The sequence below is a fragment of the Siniperca chuatsi genome, linkage group LG11 (assembly GCF_020085105.1).
Source record: "Siniperca chuatsi isolate FFG_IHB_CAS linkage group LG11, ASM2008510v1, whole genome shotgun sequence".
Taxonomy (NCBI): domain Eukaryota; kingdom Metazoa; phylum Chordata; class Actinopteri; order Centrarchiformes; family Sinipercidae; genus Siniperca; species Siniperca chuatsi.
In genome coordinates this window covers 11681497-11702814 of record NC_058052.1, presented here as the reverse complement: position 1 = coordinate 11702814, position 21318 = coordinate 11681497, and the positions used below count along the sequence as shown (strand labels likewise).

At 41.5% G+C, this 21318-nt stretch overlaps 3 protein-coding genes across 8 annotated transcripts in view; 2 read left to right on the top strand and 1 right to left on the bottom strand.

Annotated features, from left to right (window-relative positions):
- itga9 (integrin, alpha 9) overlaps positions 1 to 2711 on the top strand; it is a 52219-nt gene extending 49508 nt beyond the window's left edge. The window contains exon 28 of the mRNA XM_044213226.1: positions 279 to 2711. Coding sequence (XP_044069161.1) covers positions 279 to 377 — 99 coding nt within the window. The 3' untranslated portion in view covers positions 378 to 2711. The remainder of the gene's footprint in view (positions 1 to 278) is intronic.
- A 1490-nt stretch (positions 2712 to 4201) lies between these two features.
- On the top strand, positions 4202 to 11104 carry LOC122884554. Of its 3 annotated transcripts, none has more exons than XM_044214613.1 (7): positions 4202 to 4518; positions 4681 to 4864; positions 6494 to 9790; positions 9878 to 10057; positions 10140 to 10312; positions 10408 to 10525; positions 10614 to 11104. In XM_044214613.1, exons 1-7 carry the CDS (start codon positions 4325 to 4327, stop codon positions 10812 to 10814), a joined length of 4347 nt encoding a protein of 1448 aa, XP_044070548.1. In that variant the 5' UTR covers positions 4202 to 4324; the 3' UTR covers positions 10815 to 11104. The 3 variants fall into 3 exon arrangements, with proteins under 3 accessions (XP_044070548.1, XP_044070549.1, XP_044070550.1); XM_044214614.1 differs by having other exon boundaries at positions 10600 to 10752; XM_044214615.1 differs by lacking the exon at positions 4202 to 4518 and having other exon boundaries at positions 4778 to 4864; positions 6649 to 9790.
- Positions 11067 to 21306, bottom strand: LOC122884555 (zinc finger CCCH domain-containing protein 6). 4 transcript variants are annotated; one of them, XM_044214619.1, is made up of 12 exons: positions 21184 to 21306; positions 17163 to 17388; positions 16898 to 17020; positions 16559 to 16808; positions 16223 to 16365; positions 15958 to 16086; positions 15721 to 15835; positions 15493 to 15602; positions 15147 to 15379; positions 14651 to 15066; positions 14356 to 14559; positions 11067 to 14099 (listed from the first exon to the last, which is right to left on the bottom strand). In XM_044214619.1, exons 4-12 carry the CDS (start codon positions 16668 to 16670, stop codon positions 12607 to 12609), a joined length of 2955 nt encoding a protein of 984 aa, XP_044070554.1. In that variant the 5' UTR covers positions 16671 to 16808; positions 16898 to 17020; positions 17163 to 17388; positions 21184 to 21306; the 3' UTR covers positions 11067 to 12606. The 4 variants fall into 4 exon arrangements, with proteins under 4 accessions (XP_044070554.1, XP_044070551.1, XP_044070552.1 ...); XM_044214616.1 differs by lacking the exon at positions 21184 to 21306 and adding an exon at positions 19788 to 20247; XM_044214617.1 differs by lacking the exon at positions 21184 to 21306 and adding an exon at positions 19788 to 20247 and having other exon boundaries at positions 11067 to 14096.
- Between the last annotated feature and the right edge of the window lie 12 nt (positions 21307 to 21318).

Genomic DNA, 21318 nt, shown 5'->3' with positions numbered 1-21318 from the left:
ACTAATATGGGGTGATAATATCAGCCAGTGGTCGGGCTCTAGGTCACAGCTATGCATTAGCTATCTCAAGTAAGTTTTGTTTGAAAAAAATGACCACCTTAAGAAAGGAAAATCTACCCTAAGAAGGGTAAATGTTCAGCACTAATGTAAGTAAATGGGATTTGTATTTAATGAGCTCAAACATGGAAAACCACAGGTGTCTCACTCCTGCAGTCAGGTCTGACCACTGATACACCTTACTAACCACTCTAATTTTTCTTCCTCTCGTTCTTTGACAGATGGGATTCTTCCGTCGGCGCTACAGAGAGATCATTGAGGCTGAAAAGAACAGGAAGGATAGTGATGAAAGCTGGGACTGGATGGAAAAGAACCACTGAGAGTTGCAGTGGGGGGTGGGGGGTGGGGGTCCCAGAGGAGCCAATGAGATTAGGGATTGGGTCGGGAAGGATCCAATAGCACGTGGTCTCGCAGCCCAGCCGCCCCAGTGGCACCAGGCCCTTCAGTCTTCCATATGTGGAAGAGAAGAATATTCTCCATATTTTTTGGAGACTTGATTTTTTTTTTTTTTGTGGGTGGGGGTCCAGGAAACAGGCTTCTGAGGTGACATTGTGGCTTGCCAGAGGACACTTGCTGTGGAATTCAGCTAATCTCAAAGGAGGTAACTCCCAGCCAGCGGAGCGGAGCTGTTGATGGAGACCCACATCCGTATGGGGATGTGGAGACGGCATGAATACTGGTGGACAACAAAACCCTCAGGGCTGTGTTACATAGCAAATTTATTTTTATACATACACTTTAAGCCATATTGTGTAAAACTGAGCTTCAAGAAGAGTTGGGGTTTTGAAGGCCATTATAAACATACTGTACCTACAATATGTTTTCCTAAAAGCACTGATGTTTGATAAGAATGAATGCCTTGGCTCCATAGCTTTACTTTTTATGCCAAAGATATGTCCTGTATAGTATGTGATTGGAGTCGTTTGTATATTTAGTTCTTCCTGGGAGTGAAAGATTGTATCTTTTCTTTACTATTTCCAGCTTATGAATATCTGTTTTACACATCTGACTGCCCCTCTCTCCTACAGATATTCAGCCAGAGCTAATTCTGTGTGTAAGACCCACACACACAATTATTAAAACGCTGTGTTCTCATGTCATCTGCTGGTGTTGTCAGAGGTGTCTCAGAAGCACTAAAGGCCCAGTAAAAGCGCTCTCTGACGTCATTAGGACCATAAAAGCCGCCTTTCACATTTCAAGCTTTGACTTTCCATAAGCATTCCATTTGTTATGGTCTGGCTTTTAACCAATTGTTTGTAGGTGATAAAAGTGGATGTAACATAAGTGATTTTGTCAGATTTAAATCTTAATCTTTACTCTCTGCAATGCTTTGAATTAACAAACGCTTTAAAAGTGCAATGTGCAGTAGAGTGAATTATCTGAAGCTGCTTTTGCAAGGCACTGTTGCTCAGGTATGCAGCTGACTTTTAGATGGACCCCAAAGTTTCCAGTGAAGATATCTTAGTTGATTTTGTTGTAAATTGTCACTGAAATGCTGTAGGAAATGATTCACTATACGTCATGACATACGACCTGATCATGATTTATTTCCAAAACCTTTCCAGACTTCACCTAAACAGACCATATTTAATTTTACTATTATGTTATTAGGCATTGGGTTTTAGCGTGAAATATGAGATACATTACTCTCCACGGCCAGATGAAAGTCTGCAATGGGAGTCCACCTACAGTCATTTATAGGGGCCCATGGCATGAGTAATACCCTAAAAATAGGTGGAAATGTGCTCCACTCAATCACTACACATAAACAAGCTCTTTGGGGCTCCTGGGAAAAGCTTATTTTAAGTCAACATGGAGGAATGTCAGTGCCCTGAAAATCTGCCACTATTAAAGTTCACAGCTCCTCAGTACTCAAAGTTACCCCACATGTACTTGACAGTCTTTTTAAAGCTAGGCTTGGTTGTGAATGAAATTTTGCTGAACACAGTGAATTTGATTTTATATTAATAGTCCCCAAAGAAGTAAGAATATTAGCTATTTTATACATTTGAAGAGCTTTATCACAAAATAACATGGTAAAAAAACTTAAATTATGCTCCAAAAAATATATTTTGATGTCAGTTTTGAAGAATTTATCAATGACCGTCGGGTGATAATTATATTAAAAGAGATATTCAGTATGTTAGGATGAAACCCTGCAGTCTCATGAAGTTTGGGTGATTTTGCAGAAGACTTAAACGTGCAATGGGAAAGAACAGAAGAATATTTTAACATGTTTCACACTTTTCTCTAAGACTTCAGTGCTAAGACACTTTATGGCTCACTGTGATTGCTTGGCTCTCTTTTGTGTTGTATGAATCTTTTATTGATCCGATACACTTTTTTTTACCATTTAATTCCACTGGCATGACGGCATATACTGTACACGTTCACGTCTTCCCTCTGCATCTGTTAAATACCTGTATGCAGAGAAACCGACACTTGACATTTTTTGATAAATCTTAACTGTGATGGTTATATTTTGTTTGGATGTTTGTTGTCACCGTTAATCACACCGTTATTTGGGGTTTTGTTCTGAGTACTACTACTGTCACTGAATATCATTTCCATTATAGTGTGCTGTATGGTTGATGTTTAAAAGTCATGTTTGAGCTGTATATTTATCTGTTGATAAATTTTAGAGTGAAATTTCATGGCTGTGTATGCTGTTTTTGTCAACATGAGTCCAGTGTGGTTGTTGGTTGGTTTACTTCCTTTTTGATGGCGTGTGGTGCTCTCTGCTGGCTGCTTTCCTCTAAATGTGCAGACAAAAACAGGAATTCAGAGTTCTTTGAAAACTCTTTAGGGCGTATTTGGAGTAATATTTGCTTAAACGTCAAGTTTTCTTGTGCAAAAACAGCATATTAATTAGAAGGGTCTAACTTCTTTTCATTGCTTATATACAGTAGAGCTGAAACGATTAGTCAGTCAACTGAAAATCATTATCAGTTTGTCATTTATCAAGCAAAAATGCCAAACTTTCTCTAGTTCCAGCTTCTCAAATATGAGGGTTATATCATTGTATGTTAAATAGCTGTGGGTTTTGTACTATAGGTACAAAATTGTACATTTTACAGAGGGTGGATTCAGCAAGAGTGGGCCACTTTTTAACAAATGAATGTAAAATGTAAATGTAAATAACAAATATTCACACACACCAATCATGTTTTTGTGTGAAATGGTACAACCTTTCTTATCAGTCTCATGTAACTCATGTTTTGAAAGGGACTGATTACTATTTAAATGTTATAGACTCTCAAACCCAATCAGGGTTTTAAAGTTTAGTGGTACAGCTTGTCTGTTTAAGTGGGACACTGATCTACAGTAAAGACAATATATTAACTCTTTTAGGCATTAAGTTTCCTATAACTACTAAATTAATGAAATAGTTCAGCTGATAGTTAATACACCATAGAACATTTTAATATAAATTATATAACCACCAATCTAATTACAAAATACTTGTGTTTTGTGTTATATTTTAAGTCTATTATTGAATTAAAATGTAGTATCATTGGAATGCTGCATGAAACATGTTTCAGAAAGGTTCCCACCTTACCTGAAAATATTGTCCCAGTTTTGCTTACACCTTAAGCAAACGTGGGACAGTGCTCAAAATATGATATAAGATATTAAAGATGATATTGTGCATTCTTACTGTGAACTGTGATCAGAGACAACACAGCTTTATTAAAGTACAATGTCTGTGACACTGGCCAATTTATATTTACTTAAAGCCCTTATGTTTTGTAAGGTCCCACTTTCATTTGCCGGTCCACTTTCCCTGAACACATGAACAGTCTTGAAGTTCAACCATTCCCACAATGACGATGTCACAAAAATAGTGTTGACTGTTCAATGACAAGTAGTGTTGTGGCAAGATTTCAGGATCAAAAGACTTTACTGGCAAAGCAAGGCAAGACTAACGAGTAATCAATTAGTCAAAATAATTAGCGATAGAGTAATTGATAATCTTTAGTTGCAGCATATAGTACGTACATTCTGCTTGCGGGAGCAGTGCAACTGCAGGTTTGCATACACAACAATATGTCAAGAACAAAAGGCAGCTAGTCACTCTTTAAACCTGATGAGGTTATGTGTGTGTGGTCAGATGACCCAGTTGCTATGAAACACTGAAATCAAGCACAAGCTCCTCTGTAGAGCACAATGAATTATTAATACAGCTACCTCACTGAATACAGCAGGAGCCCCACAACAAATGGAGCTGCTTACTTTTTTTTGACCAGAGAGAATCACTCTGCTAACTATGTCCTCTTTATTGGATCATGGGTTGATCAGGACCGCGGTGGTGGAGCGGGTGGTTGCACCAATTGCAAGTCATTTATGCCACTTGGTGCTGCTGTGTGACAGTGCAGAGGAACCTGAACAGTTCAGCCAGCTGGAGGGGGCAGCTCAGGCTGTGGCTAAAGCTACTGAGAATATGGCAGCAGTGGCCTCCAGGTATGTACAGTTTGCTGAGGTAAAGAATAGAAATTTAACAAACAAGACCGCAGGTACAAGTCTGTAAAAGTCACATTCCAACATGTGATGTCTTTATTAAAATTATATAAGAGACTGACGTGTGATTTATTATTAAATAAACACCAGGCTCTTTACTTCCAGGCAAATAAGTGAGACAGAGGATGAAGTTTTGCACATGGAGGTGTCGTCCCTGTTGGAGTCAGTCACTGTGTCTGGACAACATGTGCTGCTGGCAGCCCAGAAACTCAGCATCCAGCCCAGTTTGACCGAGCACAGAGAAGAACTCATCACTGCTACACAAAATGTCTTCCTGGGAGTAGTCAAAGTAAAGTATGATTTTTCTTCTCCTGGTTTAAAAGGTGGTTGCAAGTATGTTACTAAATATACCATTCAATTTAAGATATTACACTTTTAAAAATAAACAGAGATAGGGAGAAGGGATGGCTGCAGATTGTGATTAAAAGCACAGACAGGTTCCAATAGATTCATCTTCCACAGCTACATCTGCTTTTTACTTTCCCAGAGGTTTCCTTAAATGGGAATACTACTTAACACAAGAGGCCAAACTGCTGGCTGTTTTACATTTTACACCTGAAATATCTCTGCTACTAAACCAAGATCCTTGGCCTACACTTCCAGTGTGTCATAAAAAAACTGTTTAAATGAACTTTTGTTAATTTGTGAGGACAGTGAACTTTTTCCAGTGTTAGCTACTGACTGATATCTGTAATGCCATGCCAGTGTACAGACTGTTAGTAATTTATGAAATGGGTTTACATCAGCTACTCAAGACTACTCAAGACACTGTCATAATCTTTTGTAACTTTATAAGAAGCTCTACACTCATAACATCACATGGTGACTTCTTTCTTCTCTTTGGTTATGGGAAATGCTCTCTATCTGCCAACACTATTTCAGCACACTAGAGTATCATATTTGAATACAGCGATTTGTGCAAGTTAAATTTCAACATTTTTCGCAAACAATAGCTCTTACAGTCAGAACAGGCAGACTTTTTGTTTCCCATCATTGTCCAAGGTTTAGTAAGAGATTGCAAAATGATCTGGGACTTCTGTCTTTACCCATAATTGTTATTTTCACAATATTATGAACTCATACTGCAACACAGGTCACTTTATATATACAATACCTGTGCACCACAATGTAGAACTTTTTCAGTTCATCACTATTTAATTTATGTGCACACAAACCTAGTTTTCATTTCTAGGTTTTACATTTAGTCATTAAATTTGATCAGTGACATTATTGCATGACTAGGTAATATTTATTATGCCCAGTCAACATGTGTGAAATATATACAAGACTAAGAGTCAGCCATACTAGCAGCTCTACATGAGGCTGTATTTAGGCACAGTGGTGCTTTGAGCTAAATGCTAACGTCAGCATGCTAACATGCTCACAGTGACAATGCTAACATGCTGATGATTAGCAGGTATAATGTTTACCATGTTCTCCATCTTAGTTTACTGTGTTAGCATGCTAACATTTGCTAATTAGCACTAAACCTAAAGTATAGCTGAGGCTGATGGGAATATCATATAGTTTAGTTTTGCATAGTTTTGCAGCTATTTTCATTATTGCACAGCTTATAATTTTCACCTGATCTTGGCGCTATCTGAATTACAATTCCAGGGACGTGAATGTCTTAACCAAATTTCATGTCAATCCATCCAACAGTTGTCAAGACATTTAACTAAAAACCAAAAATGTCAACCTCATGGTGGCAATAAAGGAAAAGTCTGTGGATCTCCAAAATCATGGCAATCAATCCAGTAGTTGTTGAGATATTTCAGTCAGTAGCAAAGTGGTGGCCTGACCGACCGACTGACAGGCTGACATTGCCCTCCACAGTTCCATGCCGCTAGTATGGCTAAAAAAGCATAAGAAACTGTTCAGCAGCAGTAAGTAACCTCATCTGTCTTTCTGATCTTAGGTTCTGTTAGTGGACGATGATGCTACTGTAAGGAGAATTGTAGCTGCTGCTGATCGAGTTTTGGAGTGCCTCTCTGAGCTTGTCTCTTCCTCAGACATCAAGTCTCTGCTCAAATCTTTCCAGGTGTTTTCTCAGGCTCTGCTTCTCCTCAACAGTCTGACAGTGGAGAGAGCAAATTCCTTACAGGATCCCAGACAAACGAAACAGCTTCTTGATTCCTTGGAGACCCTGAGGAGGTGCATCTCCATGCTGCACACGGCCATGTGCACAACCATCAAACACCCTACAAGCGAGCAGGCACAGGAAGCCAAGAGGTACATTCTGGACAAGGTGCAGAGCACAGTGAGTGAGATTATTATAACCCTGAAAAGTGAATGTCACAATGGATCACTGGGTCCTTGTGGGTATTACACAGGGAGGAGGAACAGTGTGTTGCAACTACTTACCAGTTCCTCCACTTCTTCAATCCGAGGCAGTGGCTTTGACAGCATGATAAGAGATCTTGTGTTTCACTGTATGGTTGTGGCAAACTCTTCTCGTAGAGAGTTTCAGCAAAGAGTGGTGGGTCATTGTCGTCACATCCTGCAGTTCTGGTCAGACATAAAATTTATTTTAAAGTCCTCAGAGGATCCTGATATTACTGAGCAGAGCCTTGAGAAAACCTGCACTTTGTTGGTGCAGCAAATACAAATGCTTGACAAAGCTTTGATGACTGCTGTTCTTTATCAAGTCTTGGACACATTTCTTACAGCATCTTCAACAGTTGAGGAACTTTTAAGTGTGATGAGACCGATCCTAGTTGCACATTCTTCTACAAAGATGGATCTGAACTTTATTCAGCCACTAGTTGAGGATTTCATATCTTCCACTGATAGAATAATCCAAGTGGCAAATTTTATCTCAGCTGTGGCTGTTGATGCAAAGAGTTTGGAGAACGTGGAAAACTCACACGCATGCCTTACAAGACTCAGAGCTCGAATCGCACCTCTTTCACTGGAGCTGGCGGATAATTCAATCCAAACTGTTCAAACGCTTCATGAGGTGTGTCAAAAATGGGAGGAAGAGAATATTCAGCTTCAAGACGCTCTCGGTGATGTAATGGATGTAAGGGAGTTCACCAGTGTTGCTATTAATGAGATGGTCAATGACCGACATGGGTGTGACGCAGCGTACAGAGAGCAGAGCTATAAACTGTTCAATGAACATGCAACAAACCTTATTTGTCACATGAAGCTGGTGATTCAGTCAGTGAGGAGGCACTTGGACAGAAGTGATAACCCCATCTACAGGAATGGCCTCCTGGTCTTGCTGAAGCAGGTTCAGCCATCTCAAACCAAAGTGGGGGAGTCAGTCAGAGACATGCTTTTAGGTTCCAGTCTAAATGTGGAGGTATATACTACTTTTTCAGATAATGTTTCCATGGCTATTCAGCATTTCAAAGTGCTCCGAAAGGGACTGGACGGCCAACAGCACCCACATCTCCTGAGCCCACTGCGAGAGGGGGCACGTCAGCCTGAAATCTCACAATCATGTTTACCAGTCAAAGACACCTGTGAACTGAACCTGGATCATATGAGAAGAGGCTCTGCTTCTCCTGTTTTGAACGTTATGAGGGATTCCCAAACCGAACATGAGGAGGAGCGCTCAGATGAGGAAACCATAGAAGTAGAACTGGCTCGTAAATATGACAGAGATGATTTAAAGATCCCAGCTGTCTCCGAAGCGCCCAAACTGATCCACAAACCTCTTGAATTTGACCTTTTACCCCTCTTGTATGAAGTTGTGACTGTGACTAAAGGGAAAGATGTGACAGTACTCAACCAGGCATGCAATGGTGTTCTTGAGCTGTCAAACTGTTATGCTCAAGCTGCAAAGGAAGCCTTGGCCATTGTTGATGCGGTTGATCGTCAGACATTGGAAAGTTTTAGAGCAGAGCTGGTGTCGCTGACTCCGCTGCTCGTCCAGACAGCTCAAGAGACGGCGATGAGCTCAGCGATGAGCACAGAGAGCATCTACAAATATAGCACACAGTTTTCTGACCTTATTAACAACACTCGAAAGGTTTTACTGCCAGTAGCTGGAACCTGGTATCATGCTGTTTACACTGAGCTGCAAGGAATTCTGCCAACAATGGCAATCACTGTTACACAGCGACTAAATGAAGTGATGGCTTTATGTGCTGACGTGGTCCAGCTCTTGACATCTTCTGATCTAACCTCACAAAGTGACAGTCAAGAAACATTCAGCATTTTACACAACAAGCTCAACAAAGCCCAGAACAACACAAGGTATCTGGTGGGATTTTCCACCTCATTGGTAGGACAAGTAGATCAACTAGAGGGACTCTGTATCCTCTGGGGCCTGTCTATTCAGATTTTACTCAATTCTCTTGATAAGATTTTGGGAACATCAACTGCAATGAACCAGCTGAGCCCTCAGAAACAGCTATCAGTGTTGTCTGAGAACTCGCTTCGAATCCAAGAGGCAGCGAGGCTAACCAGCCTAAATTGTAAAAGTGCTTACAAATCAAAACAGTTAACAGGATACCAGAATGAACTAAAAACACTGACTGAAGCTTATCTTAAAGCTGCCGAAGAGCTTGACATAATGCCAAGTGTGATGCAACTTGCAAAATCAGAATTCTTTCAGCGACATCTTTTGATTAAAATTAGAGCGCTTTCTGGTCATTTGAGCAAAGCAAATAAGGATTATGAAACTGCACTTCAAAATATTGTCAGCATTGCTTATTTTGCTGCTGAACACTTTCGGGAGAACACAGAAGATGCAGAGCAGAAATTTGAAAACGCAGCACAAAGGCTTTTTGAAAATGTAAAACTTGTGACCAAAAGAGTCGAGGACTGCTTAAACTACATCCGCGATCCACGTGCCCGTTCTAATCTGAGGTCTATCAACGACCACCTGTCTTTCCAGATCTCAGATATAATCAGCAGGGCGAGGCTCATGGTCGAGACTCACTACATTTGTGACACACTCAGTCTGGAGGTGCAGATACAGTGCTGGTCAGCCAAAGCTCATTATGTGGTGGAGGAGATCTGGAAGCAAGATGGGATTCACCAAGAGGCTAAAGAGCATATGAGGGCTGGTCTACAGGGCAGAACACCTGAGGATATCGAAGAAGTGTTGGCTACAATCCCATCTAAAGTCAAAGAAGTGGAATTTCCCGACACGACAATGACATCCTGGCAGAAAGGCAACACAGAGTGTGTAGATGCTGCAAAACCGAATATGAACATGGCAGCTGTGGTCAAATATGGACCTGGAAATATGGAAAAAGATGTAGGTATCTCATGATTAATAAGATGTTACAGTTCAGTGATTCCTTTATGTCACAATAAATCACCTAAAACCTATTTTTCTCTACAGGATGGTGTCAGGTCTACTGCATACAAAGAAGCTTCTTCGCTGACCTACACCTCCCTTTTTCTAAAGCAAGAAAGTGACAGCTGGGATCCCAAGGATAACAGAATTGTCCAGGTGACCAGGAAGATGGCTGACACACTATGTTACATGACACAGTACTTGAAGAAGAAAGGCCCAATACCGGTAATAACCACTAGAGGGCACTTTACTGCCTTGATCTTAATATTTGCAGACACCCTCATTAACAATCATTCCTTTTTTTCAGAATAAAGCGACATTTGTCACTGCAGCCAAAGATGTGATTTCAAACTGCCAGTCAGTAACTCGCTTTATCAGAGTTATTGCCAACCACTGCCTGGATAAACAGTGTAGGGTTGAGCTCTCCCTAATAGTTGAGCAGATTCTCACCATCACCAACCAGCTCAACATCATCTCCAGGTCAGAAGAGTTTAGACATTTCAGACACTGAAAACTAAGCTAGAAAAAAAAAATAAAGAAAGGTAATAAGACAGTTTTTCTTAATGTTTACTTAGTGTCAATGCTGTAACACCTGGGTGCAAATCATCTGATGAGATCCTGGTAAAGAACGCACAAAATCTACTCCAGACGGTCCTGCGTGGGGTCCACGCTGCAGAGACAGCCAGCATCACAGTAAATCTAACATCAAAAACGTAAACGTATGTCCTGTGAGAATTGTCTCCTGAGCGATTAAAACTGTACAATAGCTCTCTTATTCTAGGGTTTGAAGCAGCCTGAGCCAAATTCAGATGGTGCAGAGGCTACAGCCTTGTGTTTCCAGTGGAGGAGGAAGCTGGAGATCCATCGAGCCCAGCAGACCTCTAACCCAGAGACTGATGAGCTGGGTTTGAGAAAGACCTCATCCCACCCTGCAGCACCCAGTCTTGCCCTCCCAGTTAATGTGCAAGACCACTACAAGTGACCACTACCCCTTCAAAGCACAAGTAGTGTTTAGGTCTCAAGAAAAGCCTAACACAGATCACATCTTGTTTTCTATTTGATATGATAATAAAGATGTGAAACCCACTTAACCCTTGGAGGGAGCTTTCACAGACTGTCATGCTCAAGGGCACTTGAGCATTACAGCAAGCTGCATGACGTAAAATATTTTGTATTGAAGCTGAGATTTGTTTCTACATTTATGCACACTAAAATGAGACATTGCAACTTGATGTGTGATTCTGAAATAAAATACCTTGTGTTTTATCTCTTTATTTCAGATATTCATAATAAAATCACTGAAATATGACGGGCATATGTTGTTGTTAAAATGTCATACAGTATTATTACAACCATAACCACCACACTGACAGGAGGGAAAAAAGCATTATTCATTAAGAAACTCAAACACAGACTGTACATGTGATACAAAATAGGCATTTACAATGTGAATTATGAAAGCAATACAAAAGTACATAGCTTAGTTTCAAACAAGGATAGCTCACCTTAACAGACACAGAACTGTCAAATAATACAAACTGCCCAGCACTATGCCACCTTAAGCCTACAACATTCATCCTTTGTAGCGCACATAACCCCATATGAGTTCATCTACAGTCAACTCCAACAAAATTCAACATGAAACAAGGTCATATTTGTATCATATATATCTGCAATGTGACCAAGATAATATTTTCTCTCTTTGTTTGTTACACTTTATTAATTATTTCTTGATGTCATATTCTGGTGAAAATAAGAGAAAGACAGTGTTCCTGCTATTTACAAGCTTGTGAGTGTTTTGAGGAATGACAATGACAAATCAAGTAACCAATATTAATTTACTCCACTAAATGTCATTAATAACTGGTTAGCAAGTTAGAAAAGCCTACAACAGTAATGTTACATTCTCAAAGCATTTAGGCCACAAAACAGAAAACGGCTGCCATGTTACAAAACAACACATTTCTTCTCAGCTAAGCTGGGAACTGTCTCATATTGCACAAACATTCCTGCAAGCTAGTTAATTGTATGCATTTTAGGCAAAGAATTGATGAACAAACATCTGTATCTCAACATCAGCACATACCTTGCATGTGCCTTTCTGGGAAACGTACAGTAAAAAGGACCTGCAGGGATTCTGTTTTGTTAATCTGACCTGATCATGTCAGTGGTTGACAAATCACAACAACTCATCAGGGTGTGTGGTAAAAAATTTAACTGTTCAAAAAAACATCTGTTGACTTACTGTGAAAAAATCCCTTATCATAAAAGTGAGCATAAACATAAAGATCTCATAATATAAAAGTGTCTTGAAATAAATAAGTAAATACAAAAATTCTCAAGGGGATTCTTACAATTGTTGCTTTATTGATTACGCATTATCTCTCTGACTGCATATAGAGTGAGTGAATGATCTGTTCTACGGGGTGTAATGCCTGGAATGAACCCAGAGTTTAGTAAACAGCATATGGGACAGTCCTCAGTGAAAACTATCCAAGTTAACAAAATTTCCTTTTTTTTCTGATTGTTTAGAATGAACACCAAAATTACACAATGATAAAACACCTTAACATACAAACTTTCAAAATACACATTTCAGCATTATATGATTATGTTAAAAGGAACTATACACTGTGCTGTGTTTGTGCACATATCGAGCATCATCTCCATACTGGCAAATGTGTGGTGCACTAGATAGTATGTGATTCTATACAGGATAATTTATATACAGAAATAAATAGGTTCATGTAAAGCTAAATAAAGATTAATAGTATTTACTGACAGAAAGGGGAAGCAGTGGGATCAAAAGTCTTGAACACATCTTTAAGTGTCCTGTCGTCTACCTCCTCCTCTGGATCGTCCTGTTTTGGTTCTTCCTCCATGGCCTTCTCCTGCTCCTTCTTTTCCTCTGCCTCTTCTTGTGCTCCTGTAGAGCCCTGTCCTCCAAGTTTGGCCTGTCTGGAGTCAGTGTACTGGGGTCGGATCAGCCCGGCCAGTGCCTGGATGGGGAGATTATGAACTGCGGGGGGTTTGACAGGTGAGGAAGGAGGCACTGTGGGAGAACTGGAAGGTGGAGGCTGATCTGAGGCTACGTCTGTGCTTTTGGCCTCTTCGAAAGAGCCACTTCGCTGGGTTAGTGAGAGTGATGGTGGTGGAGTATTGTCTTTCTTATCTGGGTGTTTCAGAATCCCCACCTTTTTAGGAGGCTCTGCTTGCTCCTTCTGAGCCTGCTCGGTTTGATTACGAGGATCGTACAGACTGATGCCCCCAAGGATTGTAGTGGGACTCTCTAGCCCTCCACCAGAGGAGGCCAGACGAGGGGCATACGGTGGCAGCCTCTCAGGCTCTGGCTTGGCTCGCGCAGCTTGAAGTGAAGAGCTAGCACTGGCCTTTTGTAGCCTGGGGTCCGCAACTCCTCCCCCAGAGGAGGGCTCTTTCTGACCCAGCAGCTTAGAGTCCAGACTTCCTGTACGCTTGAGTCTGGGGTCCAGAGTCTTCTGCTGACGCGGATCTGCAGGTCTTTCAGTGGAGGGTCGAGACTCTAGAGATCCAGTGGGCAATCGACTCATACGTTCCTTCAAACGTGCAGCTGCCAGTCTGGGGTCAGTCGGTGGAGGGCTGGAGACGGGGGGGTGGTCAGGCAGGCTTGTTCGGTTCATCTGAGCATCTGCAATTAGGGGTGGAAGGGGCAGATTGATGGAGTGTTCCTGTTTGGGCACAAGGGAAGGGATGAGGTCCTCAGGGGCCCACACCACTGTCTGAGCGAAGGCTGGGCGCTGGAGCAGGATGTCCACGCGAATGTGGCTAAACTGCTTTAACTGGCAACGAGGGTCCCGCAGCACCACACCTGGGCTGGCATCTAGAGGGATGAGAACAGCTTTGTCCCTGAGTTCCCTCTCTCCTTCCTCATCCTCATCGCCTGTAGGAGGTTTCTGAGGAACAGGGTGGCTCTGCTGGCGATATGAACTTGGCTCCATTGGTCTCATCTTCCTGGGGTCTCTGGAAAGCCGTGGGTCTGCAGCTCCATCTGACTCCTTTTTCATATCTGGGGGTCGCTGACGAGGGTCTGCCTTCACACGGGGGTCACTTGGCAGGGCCCTCTCCTTCACAAGCCGAGGGTCACCCAGTACTGGAGCCACCGGAGCTACCTGGAGGGGCTTGGACTGAGACTGCTGCATCTCATTCTGCTTCTTTAGAGATTTAAGGATGGAGGAAACACAGCTTCCATCCTCCTCATCGCTTGAGTACCAGTTTGTAGTTTCATCTGCTAAAAAAGATGAAATCATATCTAAATGTTTGTTCTCTCAGACCACATTTATAAATGTATGTATCAACACCTTGTCACACCTGGGGCTTGTTTCAAAAAATAGGTTTACTGAGGTATTTGGATTGGAATTTTCCTGGGTAATAAAGGTCTTTTTACTTCAGTCCATGCTCCTTTTCTGAGGAGGTTCTGGGTTTTACTTGGTTTTAGTTTACCTTTTATAATTTAGCAAACCTGCTTCTTGTCCCTGGACACTTACCTCTGTTTGCATTATTATCATCCTGGCCCTCTGCTCTCTGTGGCTCATTCCCCTGTGGATGTGAGTCTTTTTGTTGTTGCTGCTGCTGTTGCTGCTGTGTCAGGTGTAAAAAGATGGCTTTCTGTACTGCTGGTGGTAAAGACTGCAACTGTGACTCTGCGCCCATCTGCTGCTGGAGGTTCTGTATGAAGCCCAGACCAGGGTCTACCACATTGAAAATAAAACAAAAGGCCAATTTCAGTAACAGTTAAGGTAATTAATCTATTGGACAACCATATTAATATTAAACACTGACCTCCTTGTTGACCCATGGCCTGGTTTCGGACAAAGTTGCTGAAGAAATCTACTGGGTTCTGACCCAACGATGGAAAAGGGAAGAGACTTTGCAACATCTGCAGATCTGGTATAGGAGGGAATGGAGGCCTCTGCATATTCATCTGGGGGCTGATATTAGGTCGGTTTCCAAGGAAGGGTGGGGGTTGACCAGAGGGGATTGGTGGCTGCATTGGAAATCCATGTGGTGGGAGCTGTCCTGGGGGGCTCTGGGGCATGGATGGTCCAGTGGGGTGACACATGGGAACAGGTGATCCAGGGGGAGGAATTGAAGGAGCAGAGGGGCCTGAAGGCACCATGCCTCCACTCTGCGTGTCCTCTGAGCCTCCACTAAACTGATTTGTGCCTTCACCTTGATTCTGGGAAAAGTTGGATCCACTGAAAAATAATGTGTGCAATTAGGTTGAGGATGAGCGCCAAACACTCTTTAGAGTTTGATTACAGATTATTTTGCTTACCTCAGGCCAATTTTTTGTGCCAAGTCTACAGTAGGTTGAACCTTGATTTCAAACAGGGAGGGGATCTTCTTCCCTGCTTGGCCAGACGCTCCATCTGTAGGACTGCTCTGGCCAGGAGTGGGCAGCAACCCCACCCCAGGAGGAGGCTTTGGAAGTGGGGCGATACCCTGCTTTCTCAGATCCTCCAGCTCCAACTCATCCTCACGGGCGTTCTCCTCTTCAGTGTTAATTATCTGATAAATGAGTCAGAAAGCAGAATTAAGACAATTGTCTTATTGTCTGACCATTAGAGATGAGAATCTCTTGGCATAGAGGTGTTACTAATCAAAAACACTTTTTATCTTACCTTATCAAGCAACTCTTTGGTCACATCGGTCAAAGCCTCGTGGGAGAATTTGCAGTTGTCCCCTTGATAACATTTGGCTCCAGTATGAAAGAACTTGCATGGGTATTCATGTGAAATCACAGGTTAAGGAACAGGACTAATTGAAAGGTGTAATGAGATTTGATTTAATTATGCGATGCAATAACACAAATGTGATTAAAAACCCTTGCTGTTATTAGTGAAGGATATTGTGCATGTAAATGCAATTATCTCCTTTACTGCAGTATCCTTGGAGGTAAAATTTACAAAGCTCCCTTTTTTTATCTGGTACGACGAGCTCATGTTCAAACTTGCACTGCTCCCCCTGTATGACGAAAAAAAACCATTTTATCTTTCAGACAAGAAAGTGATTATCTTTTTCAAATATTTCAGCGTAAATAAGCTTACATTGTTAAAACAAGCAAAAGAACACTAGTGCTACTATACCTTGATGCATCGACCCTCCAGGAAATACTTGCAGATGTATCTACCATTGTGTTCAACTGTGTGCTGATTGATAAACTCCTTGCTCATAATTGGCCGTTTCTTCTGAAAACCGGAAGAATTTTTTCCTTCCTGTGGCACAAAATAAACAAGAGGATGTGGTCTTAGTTTTGTCTTTTTCCCCAACTAATTTGTGAATGTACAGTACAATCTGTACAGCACAATTTAGTGGTTCATTGTGATACTTAATTTTCACGGCCATACTTACCAGTGCCATGTCTTCCATACCCTGGTCTCCTCCTTGACCTCGTCCACGTCCTCCCCATGGTTTGCCCTTCAGCTTCTTGTTTTTGTTGAGCATCCCACGTCCTCTTCCTGGTCCACTCCCTCTGCCCCTTCCTCTCAGCCCAACTGAAAATGACATTTTGGAAGAAGTGATGTTGTCAATGTTGTGCATCCTTACCAATGCACAACATTACATTTACTAATTGTGTTGACTCTTTGATTATGACCCTTCCTATCACATAAAATCTTTTATCATTCACAGTAAATCTAGATAAATTACTACAGGAATAATCTGATATAATTTGACAAGCATTCATACACTGCTGTTGTTTCATCCCCCTCATGTTTCCTCTCTTCATCTGGTCTTTAGCATGGCGTCCCTTTCCCTGACTCAGGGAAGCTGAATCTTTTGACGGCGGGTACTCGGACATGTCATCTTCGTAATCATCCTCCTCTTCGTCATAGTCATACTTGTCATCACTGTAGTCACTGTATTTGTCAAAATCACTGCTCTTGTGTGGTGGGGACTTCTGTGAGTTGCCATGGCCTCCCTTTGAATCCCGTCCGTGCTGGCAAGTCAACAGTCAAAGAGAAAAATGTCACAAAATAATGCTTATATGAATATTAAGCTTCAGCATGCTAGCGGTGAGGAACTCACTTGAGAGGACTGGCCATCAGACTCGCGGCTAGATCCCTGGCTCTTGCGGTTTTTGGGCCTTTCTGGTCGGTCGAAGTCAGAGTCATAACTGTCCGAGCTGGAGCTGCTGGAGGGGGAGTGGTGCTGCGGAGAGGGCAGGGGGAACAAAGGAAAAACACACCTTTAAAGTGAATTTTGGATTAGTCTCAGTAGTTCACATTCATGCCTTAACTGCAGTAGCAGTAAGAGATATTATGTTGTAATAACAAGTATGCTAGCATCTTACTTTCTGTCTGTCACGCCTCCTCCTTTTAGACCTCCTCTTCTCCTTGGTCTTTTTGTATCTTTTCCTGGAGTGCCTGTGAGTCTTTTCTTCTTTCTCTTTCTCTTTAGCTTTTTCTTTTCCCTTTTCCTTCTCTTTGTCTTCATTCACCTCTGTAGCCTCTTTGTTTTCCTCTTCAATTCCAATCCCTTCATCATCTATTTCTCCATCTTCCAGTTCGCCATCCTCTCTAAAAAGAGGAAAAACAGTCAATATAAGTGTAAGGGTTTATATACTATATTTTGTCAGCCTCAGACATAATTAAAATGTTTTTCACATCATGAGCAAAACATCTGATGAGCAAATAATCCAGAATCCCCTCCTGTAATAATTTCATAAGAAACAAAAATTAAATTATACTAAAACTGTCCGCTAAATTTTTTCCCCCATCATTTGGAGCAAAGTAGCAAATATCATGCCAGGCAGTGTCCAATACGCTCTAAGCTTTTCCTGTACTAAAAACATCCTGTCAATAATTCAAGGCTAAGTTTTGATTTCCTGTGTGTAGTTATTTTTTAAAACCAAATGAAATTCAACCTCAGGTTGAGAAAAATCTATGAAAACCTCTGATTTCTAGAAGCAAGGTTATTCAGTTTCTTTATAGAATGACAGCCTGGAGTCAGAGACCAGTTAAGTATGATTTAGGCACACATTTGTTGACTAGTCAAAAATCTATATGACAAAGGTCCACTATTACAGTTAAGTAAAAGTAAACTATTCTTATGTAAATAGCAAAATGGCATACGTTTTGATGGAATTTCAACAAAAGCTATCTGGCTGAAAGGCCTGATCACTCCTGCAGGAACTCTCCAAAGGAATAATTACAAGGACTGCAAATATTGTGTCCAATGCTGGACAAAGGAATACAGTGAAGTTAAAGTTTAAAGACACTAACATCTATTACTGTTATGATCAGTACGTAAGCATGATTTGGGAAGAATTTGGGGCTTTCTTTTTATTAGTTTGCTGCAGCACACATGACCCCAGATGAGTTGTTACTGAAACATGACTGAGCTGGAGATAAGTACGTCACATACATGCTGCTTTTATAATCATCAGTCATGTTTCAGAAGGGGATGGTAAGGGAAAATTTAGTTAGGTTATAACACTAAAAACTTTTATGACACATAATCCAAATTTTAATTTACACCTGGATTAACACATACTGTATTATAATAGATGGCCAATACAGAGCAAGTATTTCCTGTTAAAGTATATCCTTAAAAGATTGTTGTTCAAGTGAAACCATTTCTTATCAAAGTATGACAATGGTATGTTGATATTCTTTTCATAACATGTAACGTCAGCTGCTTTAAAAAATATAGTGCAGGTAGGAGCATGAAACAAAAACACCATGAAATAGGAAAGAATGTCCTCCCACTGATCCAGGTCTGTTTTCACAGACACTAGCTATCTGTTCCTCTGACACCAGTGCAGATCAGACTTCAACCTGACACCCTCCACATCCAAAGCTGCCACGATACTGTACTTGAACTTCACTTTTAGTCCAGTTAAAGCAGCAGAGACCTCAAGATTCAATATGAAACACTTGCCAACTTAAATATGTTGCATATGATTAGGGAAAACTGGCATAAAACTACCCTTTCCTATTTTCACATTTGTCCATAATCATGTACCTTACTGAAGACTGCCTACAAATGTAGGCAAATACTTGATACCAGCTTCACTGTTCACAAGGATGGTATACTGTACAAACATCCCAGCAGAATTTTTCAACTGTATAGAAACATGTATTTTCCAATGATACCATAATTACAGTAATACTACAAGGTGCAATAAAAGCACAACTTTGCTATTGAGCACTTATAATCATACTTGAAGTCCCTATTGGAATTCAACATCACTTTTCTGATCCATTTAAGAACTTAAAGCTGAACTTAAAGCTGAAGGTGTAAATCAGGGACAGGCATGCGTTCAACAGCTGAGACTACACCAGCTTTTGTTCCAACCAACAACCACACCAGCTGTGTCTTCTTTGCTTGAACTTGTGTTAAGACAGTAAAATCACCTGGTGAAATCTTTGGTTTGACACCAGTAAACTCTTGTCCCTCTACGTTCACGTGGTCTGGCTGCCCTGTTAGCAGGAGAGACCAATCACAAGGCCACAGACATGGCCTAAACCCAGCAGAAGCACATAATCTCACTAATGTCAACCCTGCGTGAACCCTGTCTCAGCAGTACTACCAGGTGTCCGGTAGGGGGAGTACTACGAGGATGGGCGTAGCATTTCCATCATGGTCATTTGCATAGTCTCCTGCAGAGGGAAACAATGAAGCCATGAATCCATCCCAGTACCACAACACAAACGATGAGGTCTCCTATCTTGCATGGAAATGATCATGAATGAGTCTTATCGACACGGTGATGGGAAAACTAGGCTATTTGGACAGCGTTATTCAATTTCACCAAAGAGGCATGCAAAGATTTTGAGGGGGGAAACCGTGGACTCTATACCCTGCGATTCATGGTTTAAAAAAAAAAGAGAAAACAGTAACACAAGCATGTAGACCCACAGCACCGAAACGCACAGATGAGCGTATTAAGAATTGCATAAGAATGTTACTCGACCTTTCATCCCCTGCAAGCTCAGAGTCTGTCATGTTTTTGTCAAGAACAGGGGCTGGGGGACTGGAAACAAGGCTCACAGAAGCCATTGGAAAACGGATCTGCCTCCCTTCTCTCCGGTACAAGAGTGAATTAACTCAGTCACTCAAGGAGACGTTGGGTTGTGAGAGATGCTGGAAGATTTCAGACTGGAAAAAACTCACGGTGTTACATGTCTCGACAGAGACAGTAAACAGACACTCTCCTCTTTCATATCAATGACGTTTTAACTCTGTGAGCACAGCTTGATACCCCGCTTTGCTAATGTCCCGTCGGTTGACAGCTGCCATGGTGAAATAGAGGAGACGGAGGGAGAAACAGATAGAAATGTAACCATGTTCGTTGATTTCAGCATCTTCATAGGTTTTCTCAACAGGGACATCATCTCAAAATGGCTTCTGAGGTCTGCAGCACATTCCAAGATTGTGTATTCCTCCACGCTTATATAGTCCTATCCGGATCTATCTAACTTGGGTACAACAAATCCTCATCAGCTATTGGTCAGACAGCGCACATAAAGACAGCTGCGATTCTGATTGGTTCAAAGCTCTGTCAGTTATTTTCAACATCTGCAACAATGGAGTGTTTACGACGCTCAGTTTTGTCCTTAGTCAACGTTTTAATTTATGACTGTGTGTATTACGCAGTTATAACGACCCGAGTTTATCGTATTTTTAAAGACAAAACAGCTGAAGCTAATTGTCTTTTTTGCTTTATTAGTAGTAGTATTAGTAGTATTTCTTTCCTTGTTTTTTACGCTCACGGGCTCACGCGCGCACGAATAACGCGCACGACCGTTGGATGAGCTGGACTTTTGCGCTCGTGCAGTCCTGTTATTGACCACCAGGTGTGGCTCCGACTCTACAAATCAAACCCTAAAAGACGTAACCATATTTGTTTATTAACGGTAACATCGAGCCAATAAAATAATGCACGTTCGGTGGTTTGTAATATGTTCAGTCAATAGGCCATGTACTCAAAATGGAAAATGACTGTTGTTCTTTGTAGCCACATAATGTAGCCTTAACAGTGAACATGCGGCTATTACTTGATATTACAGATAGCTACCCTGGTCATTTGAAGTGCGTTTAGGCGACTCAGTCAATCAGAGATACGGCTTAACGACCTGATTCGTAATGAACATCATACTATTCTGAGGAAGGTCTTATTCTGAAGAGATCCAGTCATTTGAGTTTTAATTGAGGCCCTATTTTGAGGTTTTATTTTGACCCTAATGGCCGTGCAAACAAATACAAGGTCATAGTACTCGTGCAATTTGCCAGACAGGCCTATAGCTGACTTTACATTGCGTGAAACTTTCCTTGTCATCCACAGAGTGATGTAAAGAGAAAACACGTACCAGTGTTTGGGAGTATCTCGGTGGGAGGGATTCTTGCTGCAGGAAACCTAGGTGGCGTGCAGAGCTCAGAGGCGAAACTTTCCGAGAGCGCACATATAAAGACAGGAGCGCATCTGTCTCAGACACCTGATGAGC